General features: G+C 40.3%; 1 protein-coding gene across 3 annotated transcripts in view; it reads right to left on the bottom strand.

The window, feature by feature from the left end:
- The window catches only part of Gfm2 (GTP dependent ribosome recycling factor mitochondrial 2), a 32,753-nt gene that overhangs the window by 18,291 nt on the left and 1,308 nt on the right, over positions 1-13,154 (bottom strand). The window contains exons 3-9 of one of the 3 annotated variants that reach the window (XM_051183020.1): positions 11,556-11,613; positions 10,953-11,050; positions 8,228-8,353; positions 6,059-6,147; positions 2,550-2,638; positions 657-717; positions 301-480 (exon numbers count right to left, since the gene is read on the bottom strand). In XM_051183020.1, the coding sequence (XP_051038977.1) occupies positions 301-480; positions 657-717; positions 2,550-2,638; positions 6,059-6,147; positions 8,228-8,353; positions 10,953-11,050; positions 11,556-11,613 (701 nt within the window). Of the gene's footprint in view, positions 1-300; positions 481-656; positions 718-2,549; positions 2,639-6,058; positions 6,148-8,227; positions 8,354-10,853; positions 11,051-11,555; positions 11,614-13,154 lie in introns of those variants that run through there. The other 2 variants (XM_051183022.1, XM_051183021.1) reach the window with 2 other exon arrangements.

Genomic DNA, 13,154 nt, shown 5'->3' with positions numbered 1-13,154 from the left:
AATTGGACAGTCTGCAATGCCAAAAGGGTTAGAGTCTATATTTCAAGTTGTATAGAATAAATTTTTAGTAAAATGCAAAAGAAAAAAGAAAAAGAAAAAAAAAAGACAACTAAAAATGATGTATAAATAGAAACCAGGATGTATAGATAAACAGAAAGCAGGCAGTTACTATTTTACTTGTTTGAGTGGTAGACACATTCATTCACTATCATATTACATACGTAATTTTATATAAAGGTTCAGAATAAATCTGTCAAAAAATTACTGAACACTTACAGAATTTTAAAATTAAGTATTTACTTGTTCAATTAAGGAGTTCCTTGCTTCAATAGCCTCCTTCAGCAATCCCGGATCACTTGTTTCCAAGAGGGGTTTTCTCTCAAAGTCTTTTCCATCACCAGAGTTAGGATTCCAAACAAGTTTTTCTTTGTTTACTACATCTACCACTCCTTTGAAAGTTTTGGCTTCACCAATTGGCAGCTGTAAGTCAGAGCATGGTGACAAAACTTACCATTATACCACTTTCCTCAAATCTTAACTATTTTAATCAAAATCTTTAGCTGTACTTACTTACAGTTTGAGTTTATTTCAAAAGTATGTATGCCACAATAAATTGATGAGGAAATACTAGAATGTATTATCAGTTAACCAATTACCTGTAGAAGCAGAGGTTTTGCTTTTAACTTCTCCCTGATGCTTTCAACTGCATAGTTAAAACTGTAAAAAGCAAGACCATCCTTTAGAAACACAGTAAAACCTCTCAAAACAGGCTTAAGAATGTTCTCTAACACAGCCCTTTATGTTCTCCATAATGCTCAGTATGTCATTTTCCCACAGGGTAGGCAGTATCTTAAATAAAGCTGGTAGCAGCAATAGAGTATTTACTATTATCTCATCATGGGGAAGTTTAAGGAATTGTTATCGCAAATGTCACATTGTAGTTCTTGCCATTTCATCTTGTTACCTCACTGGCAATAGGTCTTAAGTGTGTATGTTCTGACTTTTCCTTTTCCTAGAGCATACTTGGTATTTACTGTCTTTGTATATAGTTTTATATCAAGCCTAAATCTTTCCTTTAGACTAAAAGGGGAATTGTAGTGAGATGTTGCCCTGACCATGCCCACTGGGGCATGGGGACAGGTATGGACATGACCTATGGGGTCTAGGTCTGGGGTCCCAGACCCCAGCTCTCTCTTTTACTTCCTGGTTGGAGACAGAGCTTCCGGGGCATCCTTGGAGTGGGAACCCGCAGTGGTCATCTGTTTCTGGTGTAAGTGATTTCTCCCCGAATAAACATCAATCAGCCTATATTGTATCCCAGAATCTTACTTCCCATATAACCCAATTGTGATGCTAAGATTAGAGTCACAAATGCAAGATTCCATTTAAATTAAGCAGTCTTTCATCCATAGCTATATATGCTGTTGGTTCTCTTCTGAGAGTCAGACTGACTAACGTTCTGTGATTTAATCTTAGGTATTAACATCGTATGCTATGATGCTTGTTTCTATGCTAGCACTGAGGTGGTCTACCTACAGTACATATGCTGCAGTTGGCATGTATGTATGTATGTATGTTATGTATGTATGTATGTATACATCACTCTGGCCCCAACATCTTTGAGAACTAGCCTAGAATCCAGGCATTGCCCTCCTCCTTACTACAGACACTTAAAGTCAATCAGTTAGTACTTCTATGAACTACTAGAGGCTCCAGATGGGAAACTCCAAAGGCTCAGTCTAGCAAATGCTCCAGGTCACTGTGCCTTTAGTAATCAAGGGTACTTTAAACAGAGTTGCCAAAGAAGTCACATAACTGCAAAGCACATGACTGATGTCTTGGGAAAGGGCAGTTCTTGTTTAACTTTTACTACCTTCTCACCACTGCCCAAGATGTCTTCCTACATTTCCTCCACAATCCTTAGCATTCTTGATCCTGTTTACATTTTACCAACTCCTCCATATATTTTTGATTCTCTGTTACTGGAACAATAAACCATTTTGGCTTGCCACTCTAAATAAACCTTGATACTTAGTTGATGCATCTCAGCATTAAATCATCCGCTGCTTTACACTCAGGACCTTCTCCTTGCCAGTTCCCTTTTGTTGCGCCTAATACCCACTAACTAAAGAACATCAGAAGACACAGAAAGACATCATTCTCCGAGTTATCCATAGGGAACAACCCTACCCTCTACCTCCAGCCATCAAGAGATCACAGCAGCCTTCAGGAGCAAAGGTGGGGTGCTGTTGAGCTCCAAAGAGAATCAGTAGAAACAGCAAGACTGCACTCCGTCAGGATTCTACAAAATGTGCTCAGAGATCCAGATGGCTCACCACTTAGCAGCTCTCAACGACAATTGAGCTGCGTTGAAATTTATTTTAAATTGTGTTTTTAAGATTCCACATTTATAATTACATATCTTTATTAAATATACTTATCTATATGTCTAAAGCATGTCATTATACTTAGAATTGCTTTTCTAAACTGAAGCTATGAGCCATGATTGCTCTGTAACCTTAATAGCCTAGGAAGCATTCTTCACACACCTTGCTCCAGTTTTGTCCATCTTGTTTAAAAAGCAGATCCGGGGTATCTTGTGTTTGTCAGCTTGCTTCCACACAGTGAGAGTCTGGGCCTAAAACAAAAATTAGAGAAAATGCATGTGGCTGTTGTGAGACACAGGGTGAACACATCCATGAATCTGTGGTGATGTGGAATTGGGCCTCATGCTGGCAAGAATCAGGACCCCTACACTCCATCTCCAGGGACCCTCTGTTGGCTCCCTGGAGAACACAACAGGAAATACAATGAAGTGACTGGAAGACACTTCATGCTGCTTTAGGTGGACTTGGTTCCCACACAAAGTGACATGAAATCTGGGGGATACGCAGAGTTCTCAAAAGGGAACTTACGTTACAACCAGGAGACTTACTTTTTGTTTCATGTCATTTTTCCCAGTATGTAATAATAAACTTATTTATTTTAATTATTATTATTTTTTAAAGCAGGTCTCACAAAGCCTAGGCTGACCTGAAACTTGCTACATAGCAAGGCTGACCCTGAACTCTTCATCCTCCTGCATCTACATCCCAAGTGCTGGAGTTCCATGCAGATACCACCACATCTCCTAACGTCAGTTTTTGATATGTAAAAAGGGATTTTGCCTTGAGGAACAAGTAATAATAAAAGCACTATTATGATAAAAATCACATATTTCAATGAAGTATTTGAATGTTCACATAAACCAGTACAGTAAAGTGTAAGGGACAGACTACTACCTATATTGATAAGTAATTCACATATCCTTTTTGTCTAATTGATTTCATTCCTGTACACATTCAATTTATGAATATAGTCTGATTCTATTAACATACCTGTACCTCATATCATAGAGTTCTAAGGCCTGAGAAGCATGAAAAGTCCAATGTTTAGCTTTCTATTTGTTTAGCTAAAATTTATACACAACAAAATCCACAGACTAAGCATATAGATAGAGTTTTGATAATAGACCTTATGTAACTACTACCCAAATCAATACTTAGAATATGCTGTCTGTCACTCCAGGAAATTTTCTCATACCTCTCCAGCTGTCTGTAAGAAACCAGTTCTGATATGTTGCCACAGGTACATACTCTGCCTACTCATGAGTTTCATATAACTAGTATGGCTCCTGATTTGCCCACCTTGCCCTTTATGCAGACAGATCGGCTTCTCTATCATGGATTTCTCTATCATGGATATGCACTTAGATAGCTGCTAGCTTGAGGCTAGCAGCTATCTAAGTCTAGCCACTATAAATATTCTGAACAAATCTTGGGTGAAGAAACTCTTCCATCCCCTTGGAAAAAGATATGGAATTATTGGTTTTTTGTTTTGTTTTGTTTTGTTTTGTTTGAAACAGGGTTTCTCTGTGTAGCCCTAGCTGTCCTGGAACTCACTTGGTAGACTAGGCTGGCCTCAAACTCAGAGATCCGCCTGCCTCTGCCTCCCAAGTGCTGGGATTAAAGGAGTACACCACCACCACTGGGCTGAATTATTGAGTTTTAGTGAAGGTATATATAACTTTATAAGGAACTGTCAAACAGCCTTTTAGTGTCATTATATTGTTTCACTGTCCTATCAACAACTGAGAGCTCCAGCTGAACCAACCTCAGCAATATTTGCTATTGCTCTTTTGAAGTTTAGTCACTCTGCAGGGTACAAAATGGTACCTTTTGTTTGTTTGGTTTGGTTTTGCAAGGCAGGGTTTCTCTGTGTAACAGTCCTGGCTGTCCTGAAACACTCCTTATAGATTAGGCTGGCCTTGAACTCACTGAGATCTGCCTGCCTTGGCCTCCCAAGTGTTGGTATTAAAAGGATGTGCCATCACTACCTGGCTCACAAAATGGTATCTTATGTTGATAGCTCCTTCTCAAAAGCCCTGAATATGGACCAATTATATAAGTGGATATGTTGATACATGTATTTATTTCCAAATAAGAATTTTCTCCTAAATAACCAATTATAATGGTCACATTCAGAAAATTTTAAGCTTAACATATATTTTCACATAGTATATAATTCAAATTTCTGTTTTCCTCAATGATGTCTTCTTCTAATACATTTTAAATTTCAGATCCAACCAAGGATTTAAAAATACATTCAATTTTCATGAGTCTTTAAATTTTTTTATTTAGAATAGTTCTTCAGGATTCCCCTTAATCATTTATAATGCTTACATTAAAAGTTTTTGTTGTTTTTCAAATTTCTGAAAAGTTGTAAGTAGTTCTCCCTGCCACATCTTTTCATTTAGATTTTACTAGTCACTGTCACATGATTAGACATGGGCCAAACATTTTGGGCAGCAGTGTAACACATATTTATTGTACCTTTCTTAGAGTATCACACTGTGTCAATCTGACCCATTTTTAAGATATTGACTTTTATAACTTAATTAACATAATTTAAGGGCAGAAGAATTTAAATACATTATATATTCAACAAAGCCAATTATGAAGGGCACACTCACTAAAGACAATAACTTACCCTAAAGGTAATAACTTACCCTATAGACACAGCACAAACCAGGTGGTGGCACACACTTTTAATCCCAGTCCTGGGGAGGCAGAGGCAAGTGGGTCTCTGTGAGTTTGAGCCCAGCTCCATCTACATAGCAAGTTCCAGATCAGCCATAATACATGAGACCCTTTCTGAAACAAAGCAAAACAAAACAAAACTAAAAACAGCATATTTTATCCTACTAGCAATAAGCCCTATTAAAAAAGCCATTTCCAGAACTTACTGGAGTACTTTAATGCATACCTATGTGTATAGGCAAGAAGGTAACAATGCTGCACTTGAACCTAGGTACTCACACAAGCCAGGCAAATACTCTAGAAATGAGCTACAGCTCCCTCCTAAGAATCTTATATTAACTGAGAGGAGGTAACTATTCATGGGTCTGCACTGCCTGAGGTGCTCATTCCCCCCTCCCTCCTTCTCTTTTAAGGATGCTTCATAGCAAACAGTCATTGAGGTACTGTCTCCCTTGGTGGGAAAAGTAGGTTTGCTGACTGCCCTAGAAAATAGATAGACAGTGTCCGTCCTGCAGAGCAACATGGAGGGATGCTAATTACACACTGAAAATATTTCCACTCGTCTTACCCGTCACATGCCTAGCTGGCCCTGCCTCCTTTCCTGCCACTCTCTAGACTTGGGGGGTGTTGACTCGAGGGTGGTTACTACATGGAGTCTAATAAAGTCCCCTGGCTCTCACCTAGTGACTCTGTGACTTCTGACAGAGCCCATGAAACTAATGCAGGGGAACTTGTTTGAAATCAACAGAATCCCAGCCGCCTCAATTCCCAACATCAACCTTCATATTTTCTAGAAATAACAAACTTTCCTGCCATTGTAAAAACTCTGAGATCACATTTTATTATAAATTCCAACTTCCTGTTACCACAACCTGATTTATATGGATTTACCAAATAAAGGGTTATAATGAACTAATTCTGATCAGTCTACAGTTTTAAAAACACACTGTTGTTCTGTCTTCACTTTGGCAAAGGCTCACCTCTACACCAGCGGAGGCATCAAACACCGCCACTGCTCCATCCAACACTCTCAAGCAGCGCTCAACCTCCAGGGTAAAGTCCACGTGACCTAAGAAAAGAATAAGAAATACTTAAAATCTTCAAAAACAAAACAACCACTCACATGGATCAGCAATGGCCTCGTTGAGTGAACACACAAAAGAAAGTGAACCCCGAAAGAATGCTTCAAGAAGCGATCTGTCCACCCACATCCATAGTGAACAAACTAAACACACAGTCGCCTTCCACACCCACAGGCTCTGAATCTGGGGATGCAGTTATGGGCTGAGAAGATCCAGGAAAAAAATGTGTCTGTTGTAAATGGGGACAGACTGTTTTCATACCACTATTCTCTAAGCAATATAAAATAATGACTATTTACATAGAAATCAAATACAGTGATTCCACTACCAGGAGGTGTGGAGAACAGTCATGTGACCAGATGTAGAAAGCAGAACGGCAGGGAGAAGAGCAAGGAAAGCAGTTGCCTACCTAGTAGAGTTTCAGTTCTAGAAAACGAAACGCTCTAAAGATCTGTTTCACAGTGTACACTTAAAACGGCTAAGAAGGCCCATCAGGAAAGAGACCTGCAGAATTCTGGCACAAAGTCACCGCAGTGAAGGCAGATGGTCCTGGCTACGTAGGTGAGGGTACAGGCCCCAAAACTTGGAGCCCCAGCAAGATGCGGTATCTACTAAGACTACTCCAGGCTTGGCAGGGCCAGCCGGAGCCAGACGCCATGGAGCTGGCCAAGGAGCTGCAGAGCCGCAGTGGGGCTGAGATCTGCTGATTTATCCAGCCGCACAAAGGTCCTGTGGATGGTGAGGTTATTTGTAAGGTGCACCCAGGTGTCCCAGAACGTCTAAGACGGCAAGAAGCACAGCTCCCATTCCCCATAGAGGTATGGATGGATCTTGTGGAGAAACTACCAGGCCCACTGGAGGATGCCCTGACTGCAGATTTCTCCCATGTGCCCACCATTGCTGTGCAGAGCCCATCAGACTCCTGCACGTCACGCTGGGCAAGACCACGAAGGCCTATGGAAGCCACTGCTGTTCTTGGGTACCCGAGGAGGGCAGAGCAATCCTGGCCTTGAAGTTCTGAGCCTGCCCCTATGACTGCTGCTGACTCCACTCCTGAAACCTCTGACCCAACCCTGACACCTCTGGCCTCGCCTCTGAGGTCACCAAATAAGTCCCTGGCTGGCTCCTCCACAGAGAGAGACTTCACAGTGGACTTCACAAAGATCTACAAATATCTGTCCTCTTCCTCCAGAAGTGGCCATGGCCCTGAGCTCTCAGCAGCTGAGGCAGCTGTGGTCCTTGACCTGCTCATGTGCCACCTGCCTTGCACAGCCTGGTGGAACAGAACATACGACAAAAACATATGCTCAGCTGAGGCCCCCAGTCTTCTCTCCCTTGTGGGAAGAGCCCCAGGCCTGGGAGTAAGACAGAGGGACTGACTCCAAGGGGTCACAGGAGCCTGACCAAGCCAGTCCTCAAGCCTCTGAGCCCATAGAACAGAGGTCGGCCTGGCAAGCAGTTGGGATCTGCCCATTGAACCCATTCCTGGCACCCCAAGAGCTACTGGGCCAGGTGCCCACCCCGTGAGTTGAGGAATACAGAAGACCAGATACGCTGACTTCTGCCTGGAACCTCAGTCCAACACCACGGTACTGGGTGGCCAGGAGGATGATTGTGGACGTTCCTGACATGGTGTCCAGCCAGAGCCTAAGTCTTCAGATGCTGTATACACCAGAAGCCTCAGAAAGGGAAGTATGGTTGTAATGAGTGGAGATATAGAACTCTGCACACACAGGCAAAATTCCTGGACAGACAGATGAGGCCGGCTTCCCTAGCCCAGCTGTGCCTTGTTCTCTGCTGTGGGTACCAAAACAGCATCATCTGTTTCACGTATATGCCCTCCTCAGTTCTGGGCTTGCATTTAGATTCCCCCACCTAACTGACCACTATACATTTTTCTCCACCCTTTTCTGAGGAGTCCTGTAACTCTAGATAAAGCTATCATTTAAGTTAAGAAATGGCTAAGAGGAAATTAAATGTTTCTGACCATGACTGAAAAACAACTCTCCCCCCACCCCCGAAACAGCCTCAGTGACAGAGTTTCTGCCTGGTGAAGCTACATCATACCTGGTGTGTCAATCAAATTGACTCTATACCCTTTCCAGTCAAATGTCACAGCTGCTGACTGGATGGTAATGCCCCTCTCTCGCTCTTGTGCCATGAAATCTGTCACTGTGTCTCCATCATCGACATCTAATCGGGAAAAACAGGCCACAGATTAACGCAAAACAAGTGCATCCTACTGGTTCTCAACACCTTACCTCCCAGGGTAATCTGCTCTGAGAAAAAGCTCCCCCAAATACTCAGTCTAATACCGAGAGTCCTTTATGTTCTCAACATAAACCCCTCAGAAGAGAAAAAGCTTTTTCAGTGGGATTAGTAGCTCAGTCATGGAAACCACACACTTCCGCTTTCGTCCTGGCTTGATGTTTCTTATCCCCTCTGTGTCACACATCCCTTGCTGGGGTAGAACAGCTCAGTGAAACCCACTGGTTAAACTCCCTCCTAACTCTATTCCTATCCTACCATCTTGAGTATCTGGACTGCGCGGTAAAGCTAACATAAAAGAAAGAATTACCCTTACCAAGCTGTTAAAGGGACAAAATGAGGCAGGGTATAAGATCTAGTCCAGTTCAATAATACCAAGGAGTGGCCGCACTGCATGAGGAACAGGAAGCATTCTTCCCAAGTTAAGTCACCCTTTACAAGGACTCTTACTGCTAAATTTCCAGAGCAAGGATTTGCCTGCAAATAAGTCCTGAGGTGAAGTCTTCAGAATAAACCCAGGTATAAACTTAATCCTGAAAGCTCACTCAAATGGTTCTTGAGTTACACCTTTTTTTTTATTACATTTATATGCAATAAGCACATGAAAGTTACTTCTATCATTCAAAATTCATGAATATAAGATATCACACCATCATACTTCCACTTAGATAAACAGAAGACCCCTAAAATGGCATCCTGTTTCCCTTTACACACACACACACACACACACACACACACACACACACACTCTATCTCTCTCAACACTAATATCAGAGAAAATAAAGAAATGTATTTGAAACAACCTTAGCTATGTTGTATAGCTCTGACTGGCCTGGAATTCACTAGATAGTGCAGGCTAGTCCTGAACTCCCAGAGATCTGCCTGCCTCTGCCTCCCTAGTGTAGAGATTAAAAGTGTGTACCAATACGTCTAGCTTATGTTATTATTATTATTCTAATCAACAAAACAAACTCTGGGTCAGCAAGCTGTACAATTTAGTTTCTAGGCCTGCAGAAATTTAAAATCAGTTCTTGATGCTTTAGATTTTGAAGTAATTCCAATTTCTAGTTCTAGATTTTCCAGAATAGGAATGCCCAATCAGTGAAGTCAATTGTAAATATTCCTAAACTTAAAAATAGAAACATCTGAAACATTTCTGATATCTCAATCACAATAGAAAAAGAATACTTAAACTGTATTGACTATAAATTGATTACAGCTTTTCATAGTTAAAAAAAAAATGAAACTTAGAAATTACACACTCATTTCAGGTATCCAAACTCAGGATGTGAGGGAAGGATGATCATCAGATGTACAAAACAATAGAATCCTGATAATGCCCCACATCTTGCTGTCAGACATACTCATTAATACAGAATAATGAAAAATCCAGGTGACCATATGTTTAAGAATCTACCATCATAAAGACTCTAATCCTAATGTTCTTTTCCTCTACTAAGCATGAAGTCAGTTATGTTTCCAAGAGTCTAGGAAAATGGCTCCCAATAGGAACATGTCAAAACTAGACCTCTGAACCCACCAAGGGCTCAGCCAGATTTACTTAAAAACAGAAACCCCTGATCTATGCTCACGCAAATACACTTTTAAATTCGTTGACTCACACACACACTGACACACACACACACACACACACACTGACATACACACTCTCACAGACACTTTCACTCTCTCACACACATGTTCAGACACACTCACAGTCACACTCATACAGATCTATTCATACATAGACATGAACATGAAAAATGGACCAGTTGGGAAGGGGGTCAGGAAGAGGGTGTGGGGAACAAAAGAAGTTAATGATGGATGAAATACATTATATGTCCATATGAAATTGTTAAAAAATAAACAAGGAATACACAGAAAAATTGATGCAAATAAAACTAAAAAGCTGCTGTGGGGAACCATAAGTGCAAGCCTACTAAGAATTAACTACAATTTTCAAAAGCTACAATTGAGCAGAAAACTGCAGACTTCGGAAAATACAACACTAAGATAAGGATTAACAGAACTGTCTCCTTTTCCATAGAGATTTTGACCTTAACTTTCCAGTTTTTTTTCCTTCTAAAAATCAGACGATATAAGCATGTCAATTATATGGCTCTCTCTCTCTCTCTCTCTCTCACACACACACACACACAATCCAAAATAAAACCTATGTTCTTACTGGCAAATTCTACTGACTTGGGAAGAAATACAGTTTGGAGTTACATACCTTGGGCTTCCCTGAGTGAGGTATGAAATGTCCCCTGGAAACTGTAACTGAGTCTTCTCACTAGGATGCTCTTGTAGAAAGAAACATCTAATGCTACGTGTGGTTCCAGTGTCACATGAGGCCCTTGACGGCCTAGGGGGACTCAGTGTTCACTTAAATCTCAGAAGACCCTCTGGTGGTTTTGCCAGCTACCTTATCTTAATGTTGTCGTTTAGACATCAGACTCCATGCCACATTCTAGTTGACTTCTTTTGCTAGTGGGGATTGGGGAGAGGAGGAATCCATTCTAACCTCCCAATGATCTTGTGTATCCGGAATAGTATAAAATTCGCTCTGTGGTGGTAGTTTTCCCTGCATCAATATGAGCCATAATTCCAATGTTGCGAATTCTGTTTAAAGGGGGAAAAGAGGCATGCATCATGAGGTACATATTATAACCAAAATATCTACACTGTACAAATTCTAAAGGTGATTAGTTAGTATTCCTATAATATGTGTAATTATGTACAAAGAAAAAAGCAAAACATATTTTGGTTTTAATATCAGCATATGTTAAGTATACGCAATAATGAATTGTACTATGGTATTTTCATACACATATGTAACATATTAAGGTCATATTCACCCATAACTCTCTTGTTCCTTACCCACTCCCACTGATGCATCCAACCTATCACATTATCAGACAGAACAGCTAAGTCACAAAAAGGCTAATAACAACCTTAAGAATATCTTATATTTATTTGTTACTTTAAAAAATTTAACTGAGGAAAAATGTCTTTTGAGATGCACACTAGCATTTACAGAGAATTAAATAAGCCACTGATAAAGCCTGTCGAAGACTTGTAAACTTCCTCAGCAGCCTATGGACACCAGTACAATGATAGTACTTACTTAGCCACGGGAGGGCTAATGATGGAATAAAGGGACTTCACATCATTTCCTACCACACCTATACGGAGAGAATTGAAATTAAACTGTTAAATTAATGAAAAATTCTCTTTAATTTATAAATGAAAACATACAAAATAATTTAAAACAAATAAAACATTCCAAATCAAGCAAAATAAAATGCAATTATTTAAGAATTACTTTCTACTAATACATAAGAAAGTTATGGTTGATGGTAGAAGCTCTGGGTACCATTTTTTTTTTTTTAAGGCCACACCCATGAATACCAATTTAACAAATGAAACCCTTAAACAATACAGATTTATTTCAGTCTGTTACTTATTATACCTCTATTCACAGAATTGTTGGATTAGCGTTTATAACAATATGATAGAAGGTAACAGTAGGTCCTAAATAAAATGGAAAATCTAAATGTGCATCCACGTAAACCTGCATTTTCAGGCCTTGAAGCACTCAGAGTGATCACTAACTAATCGTGAGCTGCCATACACGTTAGACCGTTCCTCCTCTCAGCTATGCCAGGCCCAGCACCTTTAGAGACAGACGCCCGAGTGGGATCAGTCAGCAGAAGCTGGAAGACCCTGAGTCTTCTAAATAGCTAAGTAGTCTTTCTTTTTTAATTTCATTTCTTTAAAGTTTTCTTTGATTGGTTTGGTTTGGCTTACTTTTTTTGAGACAGTGTCTCAGTATGAGGAAGCCTTGGTTGGCCTGGGACTTGATATGTAGACCAGGTTGACCTCGAGCTCACAGAGATCCTCCTCCCTCTGACTTCTGGGTTAAAGGTGTGCACCACTGCCTCCAGCTTTTACTTAAGGTTTTGAGGCAGAGTGTTATATGTAGTCCTGCCGAGAGTTAGACTCTCAAGTCTCTGTCTCAGCCTTGTTAGTACCATAATTTTAATGTGAGCCACCACACATCCTTATGGTATTTTTACAAGAAATATGTCCATAATGATCACTCCGTGCCAGCTTAAGTTTCAGTAATTATATTGAAACAATAATAGTTTTACTTGTGAATTTAATTTCTACTTTCATGCTATTTAAACCAAGTTTTATAAATTTCTAAAGTAAAAAACCATTTTAGATTTTTAAAACCTCCTTGGGGGATCTGAAGACCAAAAGACAAAGTACATGCATGCCACAGTTAAATTAGCGGGGGCAGAATGCAAAAGCCTGCATACAGACTAACAGTGCAGCCCATGACATTCACAGTCCTTGTAAATCAACAGCCAATCTGTATTATTTCACTTCATTATTTGTACATGATAAATATGTTAATAAGAGCAGCAGCAAAAAAAAAAAAAAAAAAAAAAAAGCCATTTTCATCCAGTACTGTATGTTTGCTCACATCAAACACAGGAAGGCCATGAGCAATGGAGTGTTCAGTTACTAGGTATTCCAAATCTGGAAGGAAGCCATGCTTCTAATTTATACTACTCCAGATAAACATGTAACCAAACTTCTTCCAATACTCTTCAAAATAGACTATTCTGTTATTGACAGAAATGGGGAGCCCACTTAAGCCCATCACTCTCCCATGGCTCAGCTCATCAAAGGCCCAGCAGAGAATCAGCACAACTCC

The sequence above is a fragment of the Phodopus roborovskii genome, unplaced genomic scaffold (genome assembly GCF_943737965.1).
Source record: "Phodopus roborovskii unplaced genomic scaffold, PHOROB, whole genome shotgun sequence".
Lineage (NCBI taxonomy): Eukaryota > Metazoa > Chordata > Mammalia > Rodentia > Cricetidae > Phodopus > Phodopus roborovskii.
Note: the sequence above shows the minus strand (reverse complement) of the source record. Positions and strands in the feature narration are given on the sequence as shown.